Here is a 20,733-nt window from a genome sequence, read left to right as displayed (position 1 = left end):
CTGTGGCCAAATTTGCAAATTTCCCCTCCAAACGGGATGGGCGTAGTATCGATGAGGTGTCCCCACTCAAAGTTTTGTTATGTTTCGTGCAAAAGCAAACATGTTCGGAATCGCCCGCCGGCCGTCGCACGCAAACATCGATAAAGAGAGAAAGAAAGAAAGGGTTCTCCGCCGCCGTGGAGTAGGAGGAGAGGCTGCAAACAAAAATCTAGCAGTCCCGTTATAATTTTAGGCATCAGTCGCAGGCGCGAGTGGTTGGTGAGTAGGCGCTTGTCATTACACGTTCCGACCGCTAATTAACACCTTGGTTATCAGACAGTAATGTGAGTCACCCCTTTTCTCCTATCAGCCGGTGGAAAGAGGACAAGAGGCAAAAAGCCGATGCATATAATTTGGTGCAGAAGAAGAAGTACCGAAAAGCCACCCAGTTTTCAGCGGAGCCGCGAAAGACGCCGTTCTTGATGCCAGGCAGTTAGCGTGACGCTCCGCAAAGGTGACACGCAAAACGTCCTGGACTTGAGGCGCCGGCGTCCATTCGGCTGCAGAGATGACTGTGACCTACACGGCCGAGGTAGCCACCTGCCGAGGCTTCGGCTGCTTCCTGAAGCTACTTTTCAGGTATATATAATTAAAAAGCAAAAGAAAGGTTGCCCAGCAACTTTTTTCGGTTTTGACATTCGACCCACTTATGTGCGGGAGATATTTTGTCGGTGCTGCATTCTCGAATAGCGGTATTCGGTGATTTGTGAACATTGCATTGTTATTTTTTTTTTTGCGGTGTATTCTTGAAACCGCAGACTGGTTCATTTCATATTTTATCTAGCGCATCCGTTCCTGTTTAAGAATAATTCCAAATCGGTTTTATTATTCATGAATTCCCGTGTGCAATTTTTCCTCTCGGATTTTTGCGCCTGCCGAGCTTCTCTCTCAACACATAAAAGTCATTTTCTAGCATGTGGCTTTTATCGAACGGTCAAAAGCTTCGACTGCATGAATCGTGTGTGCTTGGAATTAATGACGAGATACAACACCCGCCGCTTTTTTTAGATAGAAAAGGGAGTGACTGAACTGATGATCGTTGCCCTTGAAAACGCCGGCGGCTTTGAACCTTTTTATTGCCCACAATGCTTTTCGCCCCCCAGAGAAGTTTATCTTTTTGTTTCACGCAAGTGCGCGCTTGCCAAAAATTATCCTTGCCCAGATAGCAAAAGAGTGAAAAGTAATGATTTGCAGTTGCAAAAATATCCCAGTTGGAAATTTATATTGAAAATTTTTACTGTCGCGGAGAATCATATATTATTATCATAAATTTTTAATTATTTAATCTTTTCATAAAAATCCCAATAGTCATTTTAAAATTCCCACACTCATTGTCAGTCAATTAATGTCTCCATAAGAAGATGCTAATGAGTAATGACGTTCTGTGGCACAAATTACAAATTCAACCTCAATTTTTTAATTAGCACTTCAGTAAAAAAGGTCATTGATGAAGTCTAAATTTGAACTTCACAAACGCATAGAAAATGCAAATGAAGATTCTTTCTAGCAAAGTTAACACCATCTTTTTCATAAACATATTTTTTTATGATTGTATTAAAAACCAAACCACAACATCCCCTCTAGCATAGGTAACGCCATTAAATTTTTACGTCGGTCAGTGTCATGATAAATATTAAAATTCGAGGAATTTCCCACAATGCCATTCTGAAAAACGAAAAATATGAAAAAATATTCTGAAAATCAATCGCCCCAGCAACTAATAAAACTATAAATATTTTTCTTGCATTTTTAACGTGACAAAATAAATAAAATTTCAGTACAAGAAAATTTTTATTAACTTTTTAATACAGAATTTGTTCAAAAGAAATATAATTATTAGTTTCCACGAACTTAATAATCTACATTAAAATTTTTATATCGAGCAAATTTTTGGTTGTTTTTGTTAAAGCTGTACGCTAATTCTTATATGGTTTATAAAATAACGAAAAAACAAAGGGTTAATTTAAATTTAAACTTTTATTAGTCCAATTCTTTCAACACTTTCCGACGTTAAATTTAGAATAGAGTTCTTCAAGAGAAATAAAATTTTAATTAATTCAAGGGCTCAAGCTCGCTGTTCGAAAAAAGCAATTTGAAGCCGGACGATGTGTCATCCTCAAGCGTGTGTTGATGGGCGTTTTGTTCAAAGCCTCCCATCTCAAGTGAAAAGAAAAGCCAGCATCCGTCACAACTCTTGCGCCGTTTTATTTGCGAATATAATTTCAGCCCTTTTTTTCCCACCGGCAAACACCTGCTCTCAACTCTTGTTCCCTCAGCCGGCCATTTTTGTTTTCCACAGATTACATCGAAATTCCTTGAACAAGTTCAAAGGCAGGGCCATTTTTTGACCTTGACAACACGCAACCGAATTTTTGGTAGGAAATAAATGACGTGCTCAAAAAAAAAATTGTCGCGTTAGACGCGACTGGGATCGTGTTGCGTCAACCAACCATTAATGTTTAATTGTTTTTTTTTCCTCATTGCGCGAACGAGACAATTGACGTTTGGCCGGCTTCACATGATTTGGTGAAGGTTGCGTCACGGAACGTTTTATTCCGGTTTTATTGATTGGCCGGGTGCATAATGAGTCGGTATGAGGTGCCGAGGGAGACGAACTTGCGGTTGCTGTTGAGCGAAATGCTATTTCTTTGAATTCTATAGTCGCAGCCATCCAGCTTGACGTTTACTCATTCTCCGAATCTCTCATTCACGATAAACAAATCAAGGGAAATTGACTGATGACAATGATTGATTGGAGACTGCACAATAATTTTGTCAATCAAATTTAAAAATTTATAAAAAAAAAACCAATCAGAACACAAATAATCTTGAAGTTCAATAATTTATGAATAAAACAAATACTTGCCAAATCTTGTAGAAACAAGCTATTCTTGAACGATTTTTCTCATATTTGTTTTTTGAATAATTTTTAAATTATTTGAAATTTTTTAATTAACAATTGTTAAAAACAGATATAAAATACCATTTCTGTTTTTGACGTGTTTTTGTACAATGTTAATTAAACTCAACTTTGGACTGTCCATAAAATAAATAATAGAATTATATTGACGTTTTCTTTGTACACATTCAAACAATAACAAGGACGACTGCACGAGTGATAAGTTTCAAGATTTCGCCTTACATATTCAGTTTTCTTGCGCATTTATTATGTAATGAAACATAATCATTTAGTTTCACAAAATGGAAAGTGAACAACGCAACGAGCGTGTACTACACAGACAAATCTGTTGTACTAACAAACAAAGTGACAAGTAACAATTAGTTTGTCAGACCCCAAACGGGTCTGCTGACAATTTGACAAGGTGTCATTTTGTCATTTTCCACTAGAATAGTTTGCAATACTTTTTTTAGGCCAAATTGTGTTAAAATACTTAGCAATTTCCTAAGTTAGAACGTTTTGTCTTCTTGGTTTTGAGATTTTAAAAGTTGATCATCCAAATAATTATATAATCTCTATTATACATTCTGTTTTGTTTGAAATAAAACATACTGGCAATTTTCATTTCTAAATTTGCAACATAAGTTTCCTAAATACATATTCTATATAAGCTAATTTATTTTGAAGTGTTATATTTTAAGTGTCTTAAATCAGCATAAAAATACCTCGCTTCTATTGTTCTCACTTTCATTAAGCGTGTACAAGTCGATGAAATTGCTTTATTGCTGAGTACTCGATCCTGAATCATCGCGTGCAGTAGCAACGGGCACGTGCAGCCAGGTCAATAAATTTTCCGTAATTACCGATAATTGCGAATGATACTGCAATTTGCAAGGTTTGCCAGGCAATAAGTGACATTATAAGTACATTGCTGATCTGGAACAAACAGATCGATTTGCTTGCTCAGAAAGAGTTATTGCTCCCCCTATTTCACTTTTTATTGCCCCCGACATGAATTGTTGTTTTCGCCCGTTTTTCATAGCACGGGATAATTGCGGGACCTCCAATTTAGATCGACCGTAATTGCCCCCTGAGAATAGCAGGCGAGCGCGTGTGTGCGTCAGTCAAAGAGCGAACCTCTGCACCACTCCCTGGCCGATCAACAGATAAAAAAAATACCTACTGCGCTAGACACGAAAGAGTTTTTATTTTTTATTATTATGGTTAATTTCGCTTCTTGGCAACGATTCGGGAACCAAGGGGTTTGGCGAATTGCTTTTGTCAGCGTCTTCTCGCGCAAATATTTTGTCTCTACTGATGAGATAGAGGAGTCAATGTGTGGAGTTGGCTTTTTTTCTAAGGGCAATAAAATAAATTTGGTGTGCGTGAATCCAACCGAGTGAATTAAGTCGTTTTCGCTTCAATTTTCATCACTGCTTTTTTTCAGACTGACGCTTTTAAACAGGTTCAGCACTTGTTTTCCCCCAAAGAGAGTTTTATAACAGGATTTTTTTTATTAAAATTGAATGTGGCAAAAAATAAAAGAATTTTTTAACTAACCACGTTTTACACTCTAATAACATTTTGACTGGCGTAAATTTGGTGCAAATAGGTTTTGGAGTCTGACTCAATATAAATTTTTAGCTTGGTCCCCTTGGGTAGTTTTGCAATTGCAGAGTAAATAACTACTGATAATGTCATTCGTTATCAACAAAGCAATTTAATACATGAAAACTTGAAACTGCAAACAAGGAAAGTCCTTATCTCTTTATTGCTTCTTAAAATTGGGTCAAAAGATGTGCCAAACTTAATTATTTAATGGATGTACCACTCCTCAAGGAAATCCAAGGTACAAAAAACTTGAACTTTGTAATAATAAAAACAATTAAATATGAATTAATTAAAGTACACACTTACACAGCACTAATGCATGCATGCTCTTGAACCAATTAAATGATCTAACCGCTTATTTTTATTGTATTTGCTCAAGCGAAGTTAGCATGACGTACATGGATTAATAAATTAGCTTAATTTTCGATTTTGTGTTTAATTTTTTATGTAGGATGTTGTGTTATTTCAATGTGTCTGAAAGAGGAATAAATAAATTAATTTTAATCTTGAACTTATTCTTTTCCCCAGATGGAGAGGAAGCATATACAAATTAGTTTGGCCAGACTTGATTGCTTTCCTCTTTGGTTACTTCAGCCTAAGTTTGACCTATAGATTCCTTCTTGACGCACCGCAGAGAAAGTAAGAAAATAGGAAGCCTTTTGTAAAGGTGCCTTTTGTAATGTTATTGAATTTAATAAATTTTTTTCCACTTTCTCAGACTATTTGCGGACATAGTGCATTACTGCGACACATACAGCGATCTAATTCCCTTGTCCTTTGTGCTCGGCTTCTATGTATCCATAGTTATGACTAGGTGGTGGAGCCAGTACCAGAATATCCCATGGCCGGATCCAATCGCTGTGTTTGTCAGCGCTACTATTCACGGCCAGGTAAATTTAATTTGCCACAGTATGTCGACGGGCAAGTGTATGCTATGTGTTCATTAATTTGGGCCGCAGGATGAACGAGGTCGTCTGATGCGCCGAACCATTATGCGCTATGTTTGTTGCTGCCTGGCACTTGTCTTCACCATGATTAGCCCTAGAGTGAAGAAGCGGTTCCCAACGCTGGATCACTTTGTAGAGGCAGGTAAATACAGAAAAATTTCTTATTATTGAAAAAAAAAATTTTGATATTTAAAGAAATTTTATATTTAGTTTGATCATAATTACTTTAATACGAAGACTAAATTTGTCATTGACAAAGAAAATTATATTAATAAATTAGTTCTCCTTTTCATTTTGTACAACTTCCATTGAAATGAGATCATTAAAATTAAACAGGTTTGCTGATGGAAAATGAGAAGCTCATCATTGAAGATCTGAACCAGAAATTCCCACGGCACTCCAAACATTGGCTTCCCATTGTCTGGGCTGCCAGTATTGTAACAAGAGCCCGCAAGGAGGGTAGAATTCGAGATGACTTTGCCGTTAAGACAATTCTGGATGAGCTCAACAAATTTCGCGGTCAGTGCGGTCTCCTGCTGAGCTACGACACAATCTCAGTGCCCCTTGTGTACACCCAAGTCGTGACCCTGGCTGTTTACTCTTTCTTCATTACTGCAATTGTTGGTCGGCAATGGGTTGACGAAAGAGAACACCCCAACCATGCTGGCAAGCACAAAGATGCAGTTGACTCGTTTTTTCCAATATTCACCATGCTGCAGGTAAATTTTTTATGACTTGCAAATGACTGTTTGCTTATCATTGTGTTCAGTTCTTCTTCTACATGGGGTGGTTGAAGGTGGCTGAATCTCTGATAAATCCATTTGGTGAGGACGACGATGACTTTGAAGTCAATTGGATTGTAGATCGCAATCTCCAGGTTTGATAACATTTTTATTCATTAATAGATGAGCTATTTTTTTTGATAATTTAATCACAGGTGTCATATCTAATTGTTGATGAAATGCACCACGAACATCCTGAGCTGTTGAGAGATCAGTATTGGGACGAAGTGTTCCCAGCCGAATTGCCTTACACCGTTGCTGCTGAGCAGTACCGTGATAACATACCTGAGGCCTCAACAGCCAATATTGAGATAAAAGACTCTGACGCCCTTATATCTTCAAGTGTACCTCGCACAGATGAAAATGTAAGTTGCATCTCTAAATACAAATTTGCTATTTTTCTTGATAATATCAAAAATTGATTTTGCATGGTTAGTCTTGATTGAGTTTTGAGTTGATCTATTTTGATCTGTCTTTCAATATAGCAGCACAATTTAGACGCAAACTTTTTCGGAGCACCTTTGCTGTGATTTAACTCCCAAATTCTCTTATCTAGTTCATGAATAGATTGGCCAGTGGAGAGTCAATCAGAACACCGAAGAGAGCCTTAAGTCGGCAAGCCTCAGCCAGGGAAAGACAGCTTTCCGGCAGGTCCAGTGCGAGTTCTAGCACCCTTAACGAAAGTAACCACGGAAGCCAGCCTGCAATGTCCATGCCCAGGGTTGCCTCTATAACAAACGTTTTGCGCCGAATGTTCTCCAGGGATCGCGAGTCTAATCTAGGTTCTTCCGTTGGAACAGAGTCTGGTAAAATTATTTTAAAATTAATTTGAAAGCAAATTAAAACTTTGATAACAGGTAGCAGAGTGGACATGTTCCATAGCAATCAGAGCCTCCACACAAGAGGAGGCACGGCTGGCACCACTGCCATTACAGACCAAGTGATCCCTGAGCTGGACGAGATGCAGGCCACCGTCATCTCGATGCGCAAACCAGAGAGTCGACCTCACATGCAGGACATTTTTGCAATCGCTGTACCAACCACTCCAAGTCCAACTCATGAAACCTCAAAACCAATCTTCATCATGGGCTCCAGTGCAACCCACTCTCCTCAAAGCACTTTACGTGAGGTGAGCATAGAGAGTGGGTCGGACGATGAGAAAACACATCTGCGACCCCGGGACTTGATGGAAGTTTCAGAGTCTGCGCCCTCTGATATCCACACAATGCTTCTTGAGCCGACCTCATCAAACATCAAAATTGTCAAAAGTAACGATAGTAAAGAAGTGGTATGACCCTGCACATTTCCGACTGAGTCGGTGTATGTCTATTGATTTGACAGTAATGTGATCATTCCGATTTATTTGTCGCAACTGAGCACAATAATTTTGGTTGAGGATTATTATTAATTTGCTGAGCAGATTGTGCTTTATATGATTCTTAAGTTGTTTTACAGAATTGATTTTAAATCAACGTTTGGGAGACAAAATGTGAAACTAGGTAATTGTGACTATAAAAGAGCACTGATCTTTAATGTAAATTTGGCGCTCTTGCCTTGGATAAAGTAATTTTGCGTCCTTTAAAATGCACATCTTATTAAGTGATGCTTGGTGCCTTTCTGTGAACGCTTCAACAAGAATCTCTTTGTTAAATGATTAATCTCTTAACAGAACAATAATACAGATTTGTATTTGAATAATTGCAGCTAACAAATGTCACAATTTTGAAGTGCCTGTTAATTAATGGTTGTGGATGACTATGTAAGTGGAGAACACCATTTTATGATTTTATTAATGAAGCCAGTGAAAATTCACAACTTTGATTAATTTCTTAATTGTATTGTCTTTGACTTGTTATGAAATAAATTTTATAATCATATCTAATTTTATTAATGTCTATTATGTTTGTACGCAATGACTCAAAAACTTCTTCTGTACCTTTGAAATTAATTCATAATTATGGTGAAAATAATGTAAGTTGTAACTTTTTATCTTGTTCTATGTCTTCACAGATGTCATTTAATTTATTTTTGGCAATAGTAAAATGTTCGGAGCTCATTATGTTCATTTTTACAAATTATAAGAGATATAGATGTCTATATATTAAAAAATAACAGAAGTTTACACAAAATGTAACTAATCAGAAAACTGCTGCCAAATTATTCATTTTCATGAAAAAAAAAAAAGAACGAGAATTTGTCAGAATTTTGTTTTTAATAAAAAGGCCAAGGATAATATAATAGACAATAGGAGTGCATTATTATTTAATATACGGTCTACAACAATAAAATTACATCAGCCATTAAAAGCGGCAGAAAAAAGCTAGTTTTATATGGTTGCACAGAATTTACTAAAAGTGTGAATTCTTGAAAGGGAGAGAATAGGAACAAATCACATTTTAACTTGCTAACATCAAAGCATTGCAAATACATGTTTAATTGAATGGAATGATGATCCATTAAAGTTCAAGCTCCAGTATTTAATTCAGGGAAACACCTTTTAGAGAATATCTTGACAAACAAGAAGTATCCAACTTAACAAAATTCAGATAACATCAAATTTTACTTCTTCGACAGAGCCATTCCGACCAATCCAATTATTCCAGCGGCTGCCAAGACAGCTCCACCCGCTACAGCCATTCCAGTCAGTCCCTCTGGAATAAAATCAATGCTTAAATTGATGTCCCGGTGTATTGCTGCTTTTTTTATTTACCCTTGGTCATTCTATTTTTCACAACTTTTTCCAACTCCTGAACTTGCTTGTTTCCTGGTTCGATCTGAAGAAATGCTTTGATGAATTGGAGAGACTTGCTGTACTCCTGCCACACCAAAATTAATTTGTCAAACAAATTACATTGCTAAAAATCGATATACACACTTTTATTCTGGCATATCCAGTTGCTAAGTAGTAAAGGTAATCTCTTTTGTCCAGCGCTTGCGGATTTTTAAAGAGATCCTCGAGGAGAAGAATTCCTTTCCTAATGTCTCCATGGTAGCTACTCCTGACCAGGCACCAGGCATATTCAAATTGTGTCTGTGGGATAACCGCTGAGCAACCAAGTTGGCGGTGATATTCTTCTTCAAATTTCTGCAAATTTTTAAAATATTTGTGCTGTGAAATTAATAACAGTAAAAAGTGTTAGTACGCATTTTCAATATTTTTTAAATAAATTATATATAAAAATTGTTAAAAATGTCAAATTTTAATTGCAAATAATTAAAAAATTGGCGGTGTTTCCCTGGAGACATGGAAAAACCTGGATGGTACTGGAATTCCAGAATCATCCTTGAAAATTGATATGTAATACTTCAAACAATATTCTGATCCTGCTCATGGATCACAAAACAATTATTGCTATTTGATATAAATACCTTTAAGTCTGCGGAGGACACAACGTCGTCTAATATTTCTTCCATTTCAAACAAGGGGTGAGAACCTTGCTAATTCTGATGAAATTATTTGCAACAACTTCGCCGTTTCTTTCCTCGACTCCTCAAAAACGTAAATAATAGCAAATGGGGTTTTAGAAAGGACACCTATAGTTGGAGATTCCGCACGTATTGAAACAATGTAGTACTTCTGGAAAATCGTTAGATCCTTTATACACTACATACTATTTTGTAGACATGCGCACTCGATGAAGTGACATCTATCTGAAGGAACTTCAATCTTTTGAAATTTTGGCAGAAACACAAACACATAAAAAAACAACAACCTGCAGAGGCAGAGTTTGACATTATTTTTCTGGCAAATTTTCCGTAATTTTGAATTATTGATCCACGATTCCGGAAAATTTTACGTTGCTTATTTTTGAGTTATGGATTTCTCAGACATTACTGTCAAGCACTTTGAGACTACTTTGAAACCCGTAAGCGAAGCAACATTTACATTATGTACATAACTTTATTGTTTTGCTTTACAAAATAGTCATAATAAAACGTAAAAATTATTCTTTAATCACTTATCATTGAATAAAAATTGCAGGAAGTGATCCGAGAAGTTGCGAAACTGGGGTTTACTGAAGAAAGCACTAAAATTTCTGATGACGCCTCTTTGATGCTTGCTGAGTATGCCAGAATTCTCACTGTGGAAGCTGCTCTGAGGGCTGCTCAGAACTCGTACAGGTCGAAGACCACAAACCAAGTTGACGTCGAGGACGTAGAAAAAGCCATTTTCCAATTAGTAACGGAGAAATTTATATTCTATAACAAAGTGGCTATAACAATTTTCATATTATAGATGTTGGATTTTTAATATCAACCGTTTTGAAGGATGTCTCTCTTTCGGTGCCGATTAGCATGGAGCCAAAGTCTCGGTGATGGCGATGATCAATGTGGACAAAATTGTCTTATTGTGACTTCAGACCTCACCAATGATAGCAATCAGGTAAATAAATTGTAGGACCAAAGAAATAAAATTAAAATGTATAAAAAAAAATAAAGGAGCTACTCGTTGTTGGGAGCTATGCAGGTATGCTGCGAGTCTTCAGACCTTCGCTCAGCCCTGCAGGTGCCTCCCAGCCTTCTGATCTGATTCTGGAAAAGCAGCTTGGATATCCAATTCTGGCATTATCAAATGCCATTTTACGAAGGTTTATTACGCTTATTTTATAATAAAATAAAAAAAAATCCAAATTTTCCTAACTTTTATGCACAAAGTGGAATGAAAAACCACCAGTTGGCTGTGATGTCCACTCAGTGTGTTGCTGTATTCAACATAGTCATTGCGTTTTCAAATTCTGACCTGGCTGCTTCGTGCAAGCTGGAATTTTGTTTTGAACGTCCAATTTCTGAGTCACTCGGGACCTGCTGGCAGCTTGTCGTAGGAAAATTCGGAGGTGGTGACGAGTCTAAAAGTGGCCTTGCTTCAATCGGTTTGTCTAAAATATCATTTTATTGAAAATTTATAATATTATTTTCTTCTAGGCATTGTGACCTCTGGAGGAGCGCTAGCAGTGTTTGAAAGGGAGTCGAGGGAGCCCCTGATTGTGAAATTATTTTCACCAGACTCGACGCCCTTATTGGGTTCCACTGTTGCTTACAGCAGCATGCGAGACAGTTTTATAATAGTTTCTGCTTCCTGGGAGATGCAAATGCACAAGTAAGTTAAAAATTAAAAATAATTTGATATAGATTTTTATTATTATTTATTATCATCAGGTACAGTAGTCTGGTAAAAACTGCTAGAGACTCCGCAAACCGTCAACCAGATTGGTCAATAATCTTAGCTGATCCTGTTATTGACTTGCAAGTTGTAAATCAGCCAAACGATGGACCTGGAATATTGGTTGTGGGACAAAGGTCTCTCACCTTTTGGCAGTGGTCAGGTGTGACAAAGTTTAGTAGACGCCTACCGTTTTCTCCTCTCTGCGTCAGTCATCACTTTGCAGGTATAACAAAATATATTCATTTTTTCATTAAAACTTAAACTAATTAGTGTAATTTTCCTCTTTAAGAGGAGTGTTTGATGGTCTTGGTGGCAAACGAAACTCTGCTTTTGTTTCGAGACGGTCAACTTTGTTGGTCTAGCCAGCTGCCCTATCCCATTGTGTGCATCTCAACCACAAGGTTCCAGGTACATCATAATTCAGAATAATTAGCATGGAATTACTATTGGACTTCAGGGAACTCCCGGCTACCTGGCAATGCTCTCAGACTCGCTTGACCTGCAAATTAGTTATCTGGGAACGGAGCCCGCAATGTTTGGCACTCCAACCCAAAAAGAAGGCTTTAGAGCAAACATGACAATTGAAATGATGACTGAAGAGCTGAATAGAATCAATGCAAGGTTAAAATCTTTTACCACTGGTAGGATATTTTAGATATTCTTATTTTGATTTCCTTAAATAAATAACTTTTAGCTGCACCGACGAGTCAGGGGGATTTGAAAGTTTCGGTGATCATGGCGAAGAGAGCTACAAGAGGCGCGATCAGACTGAGCGTGGTGGCCCCAATATCTCTGCTCAGCTTATCCGTGATGGTGTCAAAGCCAATTGAGGCCAGCCCAAAGAGTGTCAGCATAAGCAGCTTATGTACGGGCTGAACAAAATATACCATTGCAGCTTTATTCACTTGCGAACTATCCGCGTGCTGATTACTTAATTAAACGGTTTACTGCATAACATGCCCCTGATTGCAACATTTATATTTCAGGCGACTCGGTGGAAATCCCTTTGACGTTCACTATTAATTCTGACAGCACACCTCCGACCAGCATGGATGTGGATATTTGCGCCAGTTATGCACAGGCTGACGGAACACCACAAATTATTCAGACGGGAGTGACCAAACTGCCTCTTTCCATGCTGCTCTTCCCTGCCAGAGAAGCCGCCAAGGATGAAACTCACAAGTTGAATTTTTTGTTCCTTGGCCCTTACAATGACACCGTCCGAGCCTACATTCCAGGTACGGCGTCCTTCTCAGAAAGTAAAACTTAATTATTTAATTAACTGTATAGGTATGCAGTCGGGAGGCGGAACGGCGCATTTCTCCGGCTCGTTTGGAAATATCACAGTTCACTGCTCTCCGGGAGACCCGTCCAAGTGCTCAATTCAATCCAACAGCGTGACTCTCCTCAGTCTGGTTGCCAGCAGTGTTCTCGGGACACCTGGACTCCTGCCAACAGTGCAGAAGTCACCCGAGCCGCTACAATGGCTGCTGAACTTGATTGATGGTCTTTTCGAGAAAAGGAAGGAAAGAGACGGCTTGATGGTATTATTTGCATTTCTCTCTTTGAGTTTATTCAGTGACATTATTTTCTCCTGCAGGAAGAGCTGAAAAATAAAACATATTGGGCAAGACAGGTGCAATTCAGTCTACTCACCCGTTACCGAGATCAAACTGCAACAGTGCTCAATGGCATGGACACTCTGCTGATGGAAGCCTTCCAACAAATCAATGAACTGTCTAATAAAATCTCTGCAATAAACCAGGTATTAAAGCAATGCTAATCAGACGTTGCCAGAAACGGTTCTTTTTTAAATTAAATGGAATAAAAAAAGCAATAAAATCAATAGGAATTGGAGAAGCAGGAGCGTCAGTTGGGTTGTGCAATAAAACTGTGCTGTCAATTGCTGCGCCTCTCAGAAAATCCCCCGAAAACCGAGTTGCTGGAAGCAATAGAAGCCTCTGTGAGCTCGTCTTTCATCCACAAGGTGAGAGCAAATTCTTTCCCAACAACTTCCAATTTAAATGGGCGCCTTTGCTCTTTGGCAATACAGAATTGGGTGGAGCACACAACCTCTGCTCTAGAGCATTTAATACTAACCCTTTGGAGCTCAACTGGAATCCAAAGAGGCTTCGCCGCGGCCCAAGAATCACAACCCACGAAAATCAAATCAATATTCTCCAAAGTGTTTTCTGCACTTCAATGATCTCGATTTCCAAGGTGATATTGCATTTTTTACTTTTTGTTCAACACTTTATATAGACTTTGATGTTGCCCTCGCAAAATTGTGACTTTGACCGATTTGATTTTTTATTTTTGCAAAATAAAATACATTGAACTACAAAATCTAAAACTGAGGATTTTCTATTAAAGCGAAATCCAATTCTGCATAGTGAAAGAGTTTAATGATGTGTGTGTCGCCTGAGAAGGTCTTATCGCCCTTTCCAAGCCCTTTGACACAACCATTAAGCGTACGTACGTAATCTCACCGCCGCTACTTTACATTCATGCTCCAGGAATTTTAAATGGGATTTCGTTTTAAATTATTTACCGCGCGGGGCGAGTGCAGATTGGAAAACTTCTTGCGAGAGGGTAGACAGAGATAAATGAAAGCCTGGTCTAGTTTTTCATCACAATGATTATTATTTTGTTACTGACTTCCTAACAAACAACCCCATTATAAGAGTTAAATATAAGTAATAGCTCAATTATAATAATAACAAACATCATTTGATTCAATGATTGATAACATGCACTTCAATACAAATGTTATTTTTCTCATATTTATGTGTGTGTGTGTGTTGTGTGTGACTTGTGTGGATGGCGGCGAGGGAGCGTGTACGTCCGTCGTCGTCCGCCACAAACGAAGGCGCGGCGGACGGACGAGGCCGCCGGCTCGTTCGCCGCCACCGTATATTATATAATGCGGTACGCGTCTCATCATGGCTATAAATTCATATGTTTAAAGTGTCAACAACCAATTAGTAAATCGTTCTTAATAAACTGCTTTCATGCTTACATTTTTCTGTGTAAAAGATAGGACAGCTTTATTTCTTTCTTTCTTTGTCATATCGGTACGACTGTGGTGAAGAAGCAAAAGATACAGTACAGTATTTTTTTCTCGTCTTAAATCTGTTAAATCGCTTCGTTTTCATCTCCTTTTTAAATTAATTAATCCTGGTATTATTTGAGCAAGCACCAGTTTGATTGAACTGATACTCTCTACTACACTGCAAATCTTTTTTAAAGTTTTTTTTTTATCTTTTTATTTTTACTTACATACCAGGGACAAGTAACTATATGTATAAATTTTCCGTACTGGCAATTTAAAATGTACGTACACGCTACACGCCTTCTGCACAATCAGTGCCAGCTGTATTGCAAAAATTTCATCTCGCGTCAAATTAGTTATACATACTTTCAGTCCCTGTGAGCGCGCCGAAGGACGAGCCCACAGCCACTCGCGGGCACTATTTGCGGAGGCCCTCGCGCGCTTGATTGACAAAGGGAAACAATGAGACAAGAGAGAGGGTTTACTTCGAGAGGGCCTCCTCGTTGGGCTCGCCTCGGCGGGCTGAATCCGCTTACTGAATGACTCTTTAGTTTGTTTGTTATCAGCAAAAATCGAAAAAGTGTCAAATCGTGGGCATTGCTTACACAGAAGGCTCAACAGAAACAATCCTCCGAAGCCTACATGACAACCATCGGCAGTATTCTTTTTTTGTTTTAATTATTAATTGTGATCAGATATTTTTTTTTTTTTTTTTTTTAAGAAGAGTGTGATGCAGGGGCAAAACGATTCTTTCTTAGTTAGGTTCTGGTAAAAACGCAAAACGGCGCCAAAGAGTTGGAAAAAAACGCATGGTCTGTGTGTTTGTGTGTGTCTGGCTCGCAAATCCAAGAAGTGTGTGTGTGTATCCTCAGGGCATGCTTGAATCGTTTTTTATTTTTCGTTCTTTTTATATTTGGACGGATTATGCATCTTTTTGCTGTCCTGATAAAATCTCAAGGTGAATCACTTGTAAAAGAAGCATGTGGACTCGAGGATGATTGTTTAAAGGTACGCATATTAAAAACCATGCCCATGCTGCTGCGGAGCCAATACATATGTATGGAAAAAGGAGCCGACAATAAAAAACGTTCATAACACACACGCGGTTTAAAATTTCACCACTATTATATTCAACGTACGCTTCGTGAGCATCAATCCGGCGCGCTGTTTGAATCAAATTTAAGTCCCGACAAACTGCTCCAATGGGTTAATACAATCAGCGGCTTCATTGGCTTATGAGAAAACTGGTATTAAAAATCAATTATTATATTATAATTAGACAAACATACAGAGTTCGTTGTGGCAAGGAAAACACTTGGATCGACACTTTTCTTGATCCGAAATATTTTCCCTGGCGTGCCGAAGAACCAAAACTTTCAATTCAACTGAGGGTCTCGTTAAAATTGATTCTCACAAATACCACACTCGGCAGATTTTTAATTTGTCAACACTGCTGCGGTGTTAGTTTCTCCCTCTTTTTTTTTTTATTTCTAACGTGATTAGATAGCAGCTGCCTAAATTACAGATACAATTAAGAGTGTTCTACTGTAGGTTAATGAATCAACGACACAAAAGGCGGGCGCGACAAGAGCGGTTCACCAAGCGGAGGTGCCCTTTTATTCACTAGGCGCCCGCCGCGTTCGACGCCGCCCCCGCCGCGCGTCGATCTGACGCAAAATGAGTTCGGAAAACATTTTTAGCGTTATTAATTTCTTTTGATGCCATTTTTGATCGCGAAATTTATTATTTTCTCATTTTATTTTTTAAATCGCTTTTTAAACATTCTTAGTTATCCGTTGCTTTTTTTCTCTGAATGCAAGTGTGTTAAAATATCTTATTATATTTGACACTCCTAAAGTGTATACACAGACAGTTATTTACTCCTTGTTCGTTATAACAATATGATGAGAAAGGGAGGCGTATTCTGGATTTTTACACGTCTTTTACTTCGTCCCAAAAAACGAAACTCACTTCACCTGAAAACAATTTTAGTCTCGGAGAGTTTTATTATTATATATTTTTTTAGGATTTTTTGTTCGTTTTTTGTTTGTCATCATTTAAATGTCATAGAGCGCGCATGTGATGAGAGTATGCAATTATAATTGAATTGAGAATTAATTACAACTAGCTGTACACAGCTCATTGCGTGAGGAATGCATTGCTTCGTGTCAATTCCTGTTCGACAGACATATGCCTCTCTTGTGTGCAAATGGATGATCTGCCCTGTGTCCCACTCCCAGAAAAATATGCAGAATATGCAGTGTTTAATTACCCCCGGATAAGTTCGTAATAATCGTAATGTATAACAACCCATCGCGTGTTCTTTTTTCGCCGCGTTTTTTGTGTTTTTGCTATTATTCACTTTTTATCATCAAAAAGACCTTAGTACAATAATATTATTTTGAGCACACGTGTTCTTAGTAAGAGTTAAATTGTTTCCAACAACAATTGTCTCTTAAATTTCACTCTTTTAATTTAATTTGCACTGTAAAATTTCTTGCTCATCTTTTTTTTTATTACTCTTCTCTCTTTCTTTTGTCGCTAAAATAACACCTTCAATGTAAACAGCGCCCGTCTTGCGGTCCAAACTTTGTCCCACCCGCAAGCCACTGCGTCGCGTATTTGTAATAATTTCCTTCAACGTTCGTTTAAAAATGTGACACACCAGCGACGAGTATACATGCGTCCAAGACTAAAGGGATGGCAACAATGATAAGAACATTGATTATATTTGTATTGATTAAAACGTGCACACCGAATAACCCGTTTTTAGCCACTTTCAACTACTGACATTAAAATTCAATCGCAGAGGATATCGTTTATTTTTTACTTTAATTATTTATTTCTTTAAAACACATCCATTGTACTGGCGTAGTACGCGTATATAATTATTTTAGTAGCTCATCCACCCCTGTGTGTGTGTGTGTGTGTGTGTGTGTTTGGATCTCGCCTGTGTATTCAGAGCATTGCTTAATTAGCTGTGGCTTGCTACGCCGCATATGCAAGCAGCGCTCCTATTTGCCACAATCGTTTCCTTTGTCGGCGGGGCCGCACTCTTTTATTATTTTCGAGGGCCTCAATTAACAGTAATTAATTTTTTCTTATTATTCATTATTAAAAATTTTAGCTAATTTAAATTTGCTTTTTACTTCAGGAGGTGAAACATTCTGAACCACGAAGTTTTTTTTAGTTTTGCGAACCGTTGGCGGCGCTGCCTGCACATTTGGCGCTGAGTAGGAAAACTTTGGATGGCGCCGATTGCGCAGAAGGCATTAATCAATTAATCAATGAACCGTAACAATAGTAGTCTGCATCCTCACATTCAGCCATTTACACGCAGCAAAACTCACACATACAGCAGTATTAACTTAGTCAACATGAGATGCCTTGGGTGTTTTTTACCTTACCAATAACGTGTTTTAATTAACTCGTCAATAAATTATCATTATTGTAACAAGCATCGTTATCATTATTGTGGTAATAATTATAATGTATTTATAAATTTATCTTCGTAGAGAGAGTATTGTTTACAGCGTTTTTGCATTTCTTCTTCTTTTTTTGTCTCTGCTTATTAATTTAAAATACTGCCAACAAATCAAAGTCAGTCATTACTTCGGAAACAAACGAACATGACACCGACGAGAGACTACCGGAAAAATCATCAATTAACTGCTCGTTCGCGGCGGCGGGTTATTAATCATCGTTAATCTGCTTCACTTAATGACATTATTCGTAATTTTATTGAATATCGATATCAATTACACACAATTTTTTTAATATAAGTGTAACTCATGCGTTAAGATGATTTATGCACACAATTGTTCTCAGCTTTAATTGTTTGCATTAAGCATACATGGGCAGAGCGCAATTTGCGCTCTGCGATCTGCGCTCGCGCTCTGCGCTCATGAGCGCGAGCGCAGAGCGCGATCGCACGATTTTCAAAATCGTGAGCGCGAGCGCAGAGCGCGAGCGCATTGGTCGCTGAGCGCAGCGCTCAATTGCGCTCATTTTGCGCTCAAACCAAAAGTAAAAATTCCCGAATTTGATCAAAAATTGTAATGAAAAACAGTGTTTTTATACCAAAAACTTCAAAACTGATCCCAATTTTGGTGATTTAACTTCAACTTTATCATTTCCAATTGCCGATGTATTTTTTGTTATATTAAAAAATTGTCTTAAAAGTCGCATTTTTCTTCGGATAAAAATATTTTTGAGCGCAACGCGTGAGCGCAAGACTTTTTAAAAATTTGAGCGCGAGCGCAGAGCGCGAGCGCAACATTTTCAAAATCTTGAGCGCGAGCGCAGAGCGCGAGCGCACTGTTGCCAGTGATCGCGAGCGCGAGCGCGAGCGCAAAATTGTTGAGCGCACCCATGTATGGCATTAAGAATATTCTTCCTCCCACATAGACTTGATTATGGTGCCTACTCACTCCTGCGACCGCTGCCGCGCCCACGCACATGTCGTGTCCCCGCAAAAGAGAAGATTAACCCCCTGAGTCCGCAGAAGGTCGCGTCAAAAAATATCGCGCATCCTCGTGAAAAGTCCGAAATAATTTTTGGCCCTGCTCTGCTATCTCTCCCTCAAAAGTAGTGCACAGGAATTCGTAAGCACCATGTTATTTGCGCTTTTTATTTAGATATTTATTTTATTTAAATAGTGAGCCTCGCTGTGAAAGTGTGTGAGAATGTTTTTGATGTTTCTTCGTTTTTGTGTAAATGTGTCTGTTTCTCCGCTTTCATATCAAATATCAAATAACTGATAATTGTGTATAAAATGTTAGGCTAACACATTTCATCCGCCGTTTGATGCAGCCAACGCCGCTTTGCAAATTATGCCCGCTTGTTTGTGTGTAACAAGTATTTAATTTCAATTTCACGCGGTCTTGCTTCAGCACAGTCCCGAAATTAACAATTTCGATAAGATCTCACGCCCAGCCTTTCAAATTTGATGTTTTCACCGTTTTTACAAATAAGTGGCCCGTCGATCGAAGGAGACTAATTTCATTTAAAGATTATTCAAAACGAACGATCAAAATCTGACTGGCCCAAAGAGAGCGGCGGCGCTGACTGTCGGCGAGTGTGTTCGTGTGTGAAAAAGAGCTTCTGTCTGCCAGTATTGTTACACATTTACGTTAATGACATTCGAAACAACCACACAGCTTTAAGCAGTTGGAACCAAGTATGTATGTTGAAAACATCTCGTTTTTTCACTGCTTGTTTTTTTTTTATTAATTGTATAGTTATTATTTAATCCGTAGTTCAGGCTCACCACGATTTTTAGGTTTTAAACATTAGTTTTTTAATCGATAGTTCCTTTTAATATTACGTTAGAATAACAAAGAACATTAATCTCTTTACTTAGGTTTTCGCAGTAATTATTTTTCATTCAGATCTTCTTCACCTTCATACTAGTAACAAGTGTTAATTCGCTTTGGCAAAGTGTCTCTTACTTGCCTCTGTAGATTTCTATTATTCTATCTTGATCAACATACTCAAATATGTGGGGAGCGTCCATGAGGATTCCGATTGTGCCAGCAGTTGTAACAAGGAAGAAAATATAAAGTTGGAGACGATCAATCACCATCGCGACGTACTTCCAGTCCTCGCGAATCTGAAATCATAATTAAAAGTGCAGAGTCAGAAAGGCGTTCGTACGAAAAACACGATTGATTCATTTAAAAGTTTTATCTCAGAGCCTCCTAAATTAATTTCCCTCCCTCGCCCGCCCTGGGAAACTGACGTGATTTTCGCCTCCGCACCCGTACGTGATTAATTTAGCCAGATTATCTTTTATTTATTTGCAGGGGGAATGATTAAAACTTTGCCCAGCTTCTCGGCATGGATCTGCGCGTTCAAGCGCCTGAAGATTATTTTTACATGCAACCCGCGCAGCCGACGAGACGTGCCGGTTGCATTGTTAAAAAATTTGCAGCTGTTTGATTTATTGGATTTCATTAATTTGAATGTTCAAATATTTTGACGGTGATGAATTTGATGAAGCGGTTGATTTTAAAATAAGCTTATTTTTAACCCTACGCGCAGAGCACCGGTTTTATTTCCATAAAAATATATTTATGCTAATTAGTATAATGACGTTATCTGCTTTGCATCTAGTGAGGGAACGTAAACAATTTATATTGAAACAATTCTAGATTAATGGACTCAATCAAGATCAGCAATTAACTTGAAGTGCAATTGAACTCTACAAAAATATTATTTGATTTTATAAATGGATAAAA

The 20,733-nt window shown here is 38.1% G+C and overlaps 4 protein-coding genes across 12 annotated transcripts in view; 2 read left to right on the top strand and 2 right to left on the bottom strand.

Moving 5' to 3' along the window:
* The first annotated feature begins 100 nt into the window (after positions 1 to 100).
* Positions 101 to 8,519, top strand: LOC132203006 (bestrophin-4-like). The gene is made up of 10 exons (XM_059630417.1): positions 101 to 258; positions 316 to 618; positions 5,078 to 5,188; positions 5,268 to 5,439; positions 5,509 to 5,638; positions 5,833 to 6,215; positions 6,266 to 6,373; positions 6,434 to 6,643; positions 6,835 to 7,084; positions 7,136 to 8,519. The coding sequence occupies exons 2-10, from the start codon at positions 548 to 550 to the stop codon at positions 7,570 to 7,572; spliced, it is 1,872 nt and encodes a 623-aa protein (XP_059486400.1). The 5' UTR covers positions 101 to 258; positions 316 to 547; the 3' UTR covers positions 7,573 to 8,519.
* Positions 8,509 to 9,805, bottom strand: LOC132203008 (mitochondrial fission 1 protein). 2 transcript variants are annotated; one of them, XM_059630420.1, is made up of 4 exons: positions 9,648 to 9,805; positions 9,154 to 9,363; positions 8,989 to 9,094; positions 8,509 to 8,929 (listed from the first exon to the last, which is right to left on the bottom strand). In XM_059630420.1, exons 1-4 carry the CDS (start codon positions 9,690 to 9,692, stop codon positions 8,838 to 8,840), a joined length of 453 nt encoding a protein of 150 aa, XP_059486403.1. In that variant the 5' UTR covers positions 9,693 to 9,805; the 3' UTR covers positions 8,509 to 8,837. The 2 variants fall into 2 exon arrangements, with proteins under 2 accessions (XP_059486403.1, XP_059486402.1); XM_059630419.1 differs by having other exon boundaries at positions 9,154 to 9,387; positions 9,648 to 9,793.
* A 510-nt stretch (positions 9,806 to 10,315) lies between these two features.
* On the top strand, positions 10,316 to 13,809 carry LOC132203005 (protein PTHB1). The gene is made up of 14 exons (XM_059630416.1): positions 10,316 to 10,458; positions 10,516 to 10,662; positions 10,719 to 10,867; positions 10,935 to 11,149; positions 11,202 to 11,376; positions 11,436 to 11,665; positions 11,732 to 11,850; positions 11,900 to 12,083; positions 12,137 to 12,307; positions 12,429 to 12,680; positions 12,733 to 12,986; positions 13,043 to 13,207; positions 13,292 to 13,429; positions 13,496 to 13,809. Exons 2-14 carry the CDS (start codon positions 10,549 to 10,551, stop codon positions 13,646 to 13,648), a joined length of 2,319 nt encoding a protein of 772 aa, XP_059486399.1. The 5' UTR covers positions 10,316 to 10,458; positions 10,516 to 10,548; the 3' UTR covers positions 13,649 to 13,809.
* A 264-nt stretch (positions 13,810 to 14,073) lies between these two features.
* Positions 14,074 to 20,733, bottom strand: part of LOC132203174 (acetylcholine receptor subunit beta-like 1) — a 34,281-nt gene continuing 27,621 nt past the window's right edge. For all 8 annotated transcript variants that reach the window (XM_059630738.1, XM_059630740.1, XM_059630737.1 and 5 more), the window contains one exon: positions 14,074 to 20,105. In XM_059630738.1, coding sequence (XP_059486721.1) covers positions 19,941 to 20,105 — 165 coding nt within the window. In that variant the 3' untranslated portion in view covers positions 14,074 to 19,940. The remainder of the gene's footprint in view (positions 20,106 to 20,733) is intronic.

This window comes from Neocloeon triangulifer, unplaced genomic scaffold (assembly GCF_031216515.1).
Source record: "Neocloeon triangulifer isolate White Clay Creek 2 clone unplaced genomic scaffold, ASM3121651v1 ptg000017l, whole genome shotgun sequence".
Classification (NCBI taxonomy): Eukaryota; Metazoa; Arthropoda; class Insecta; order Ephemeroptera; family Baetidae; genus Neocloeon; species Neocloeon triangulifer.
Note: the sequence above shows the minus strand (reverse complement) of the source record. Positions and strands in the feature narration are given on the sequence as shown.

Coding starts and splice junctions, on each gene's coding strand:
- LOC132203008 (XM_059630419.1), bottom strand. CDS start 9,692: ATGGAAGAAATATTAGACGACGTTGTGTCCTCCGCAGACTTAAAG. Junction 9,388..9,647: donor TGTCCTCCGCAGACTTAAAG/GTATTTATATCA, acceptor TTAATTTCACAG/CACAAATATTTTAAAAATTT. Junction 8,930..8,988: donor GAAAAATAGAATGACCAAGG/GTAAATAAAAAA, acceptor ATTTTATTCCAG/AGGGACTGACTGGAATGGCT.
- LOC132203005 (XM_059630416.1), top strand. CDS start 10,549: ATGTCTCTCTTTCGGTGCCGATTAGCATGGAGCCAAAGTCTCGGTGAT. Junction 11,666..11,731: donor CGTCAGTCATCACTTTGCAG/GTATAACAAAAT, acceptor TTCCTCTTTAAG/AGGAGTGTTTGATGGTCTTG. Junction 13,208..13,291: donor AAATCTCTGCAATAAACCAG/GTATTAAAGCAA, acceptor TAAAATCAATAG/GAATTGGAGAAGCAGGAGCG.
- LOC132203006 (XM_059630417.1), top strand. CDS start 548: ATGACTGTGACCTACACGGCCGAGGTAGCCACCTGCCGAGGCTTCGGC. Junction 6,216..6,265: donor CAATATTCACCATGCTGCAG/GTAAATTTTTTA, acceptor CATTGTGTTCAG/TTCTTCTTCTACATGGGGTG. Junction 6,374..6,433: donor TTGTAGATCGCAATCTCCAG/GTTTGATAACAT, acceptor ATTTAATCACAG/GTGTCATATCTAATTGTTGA.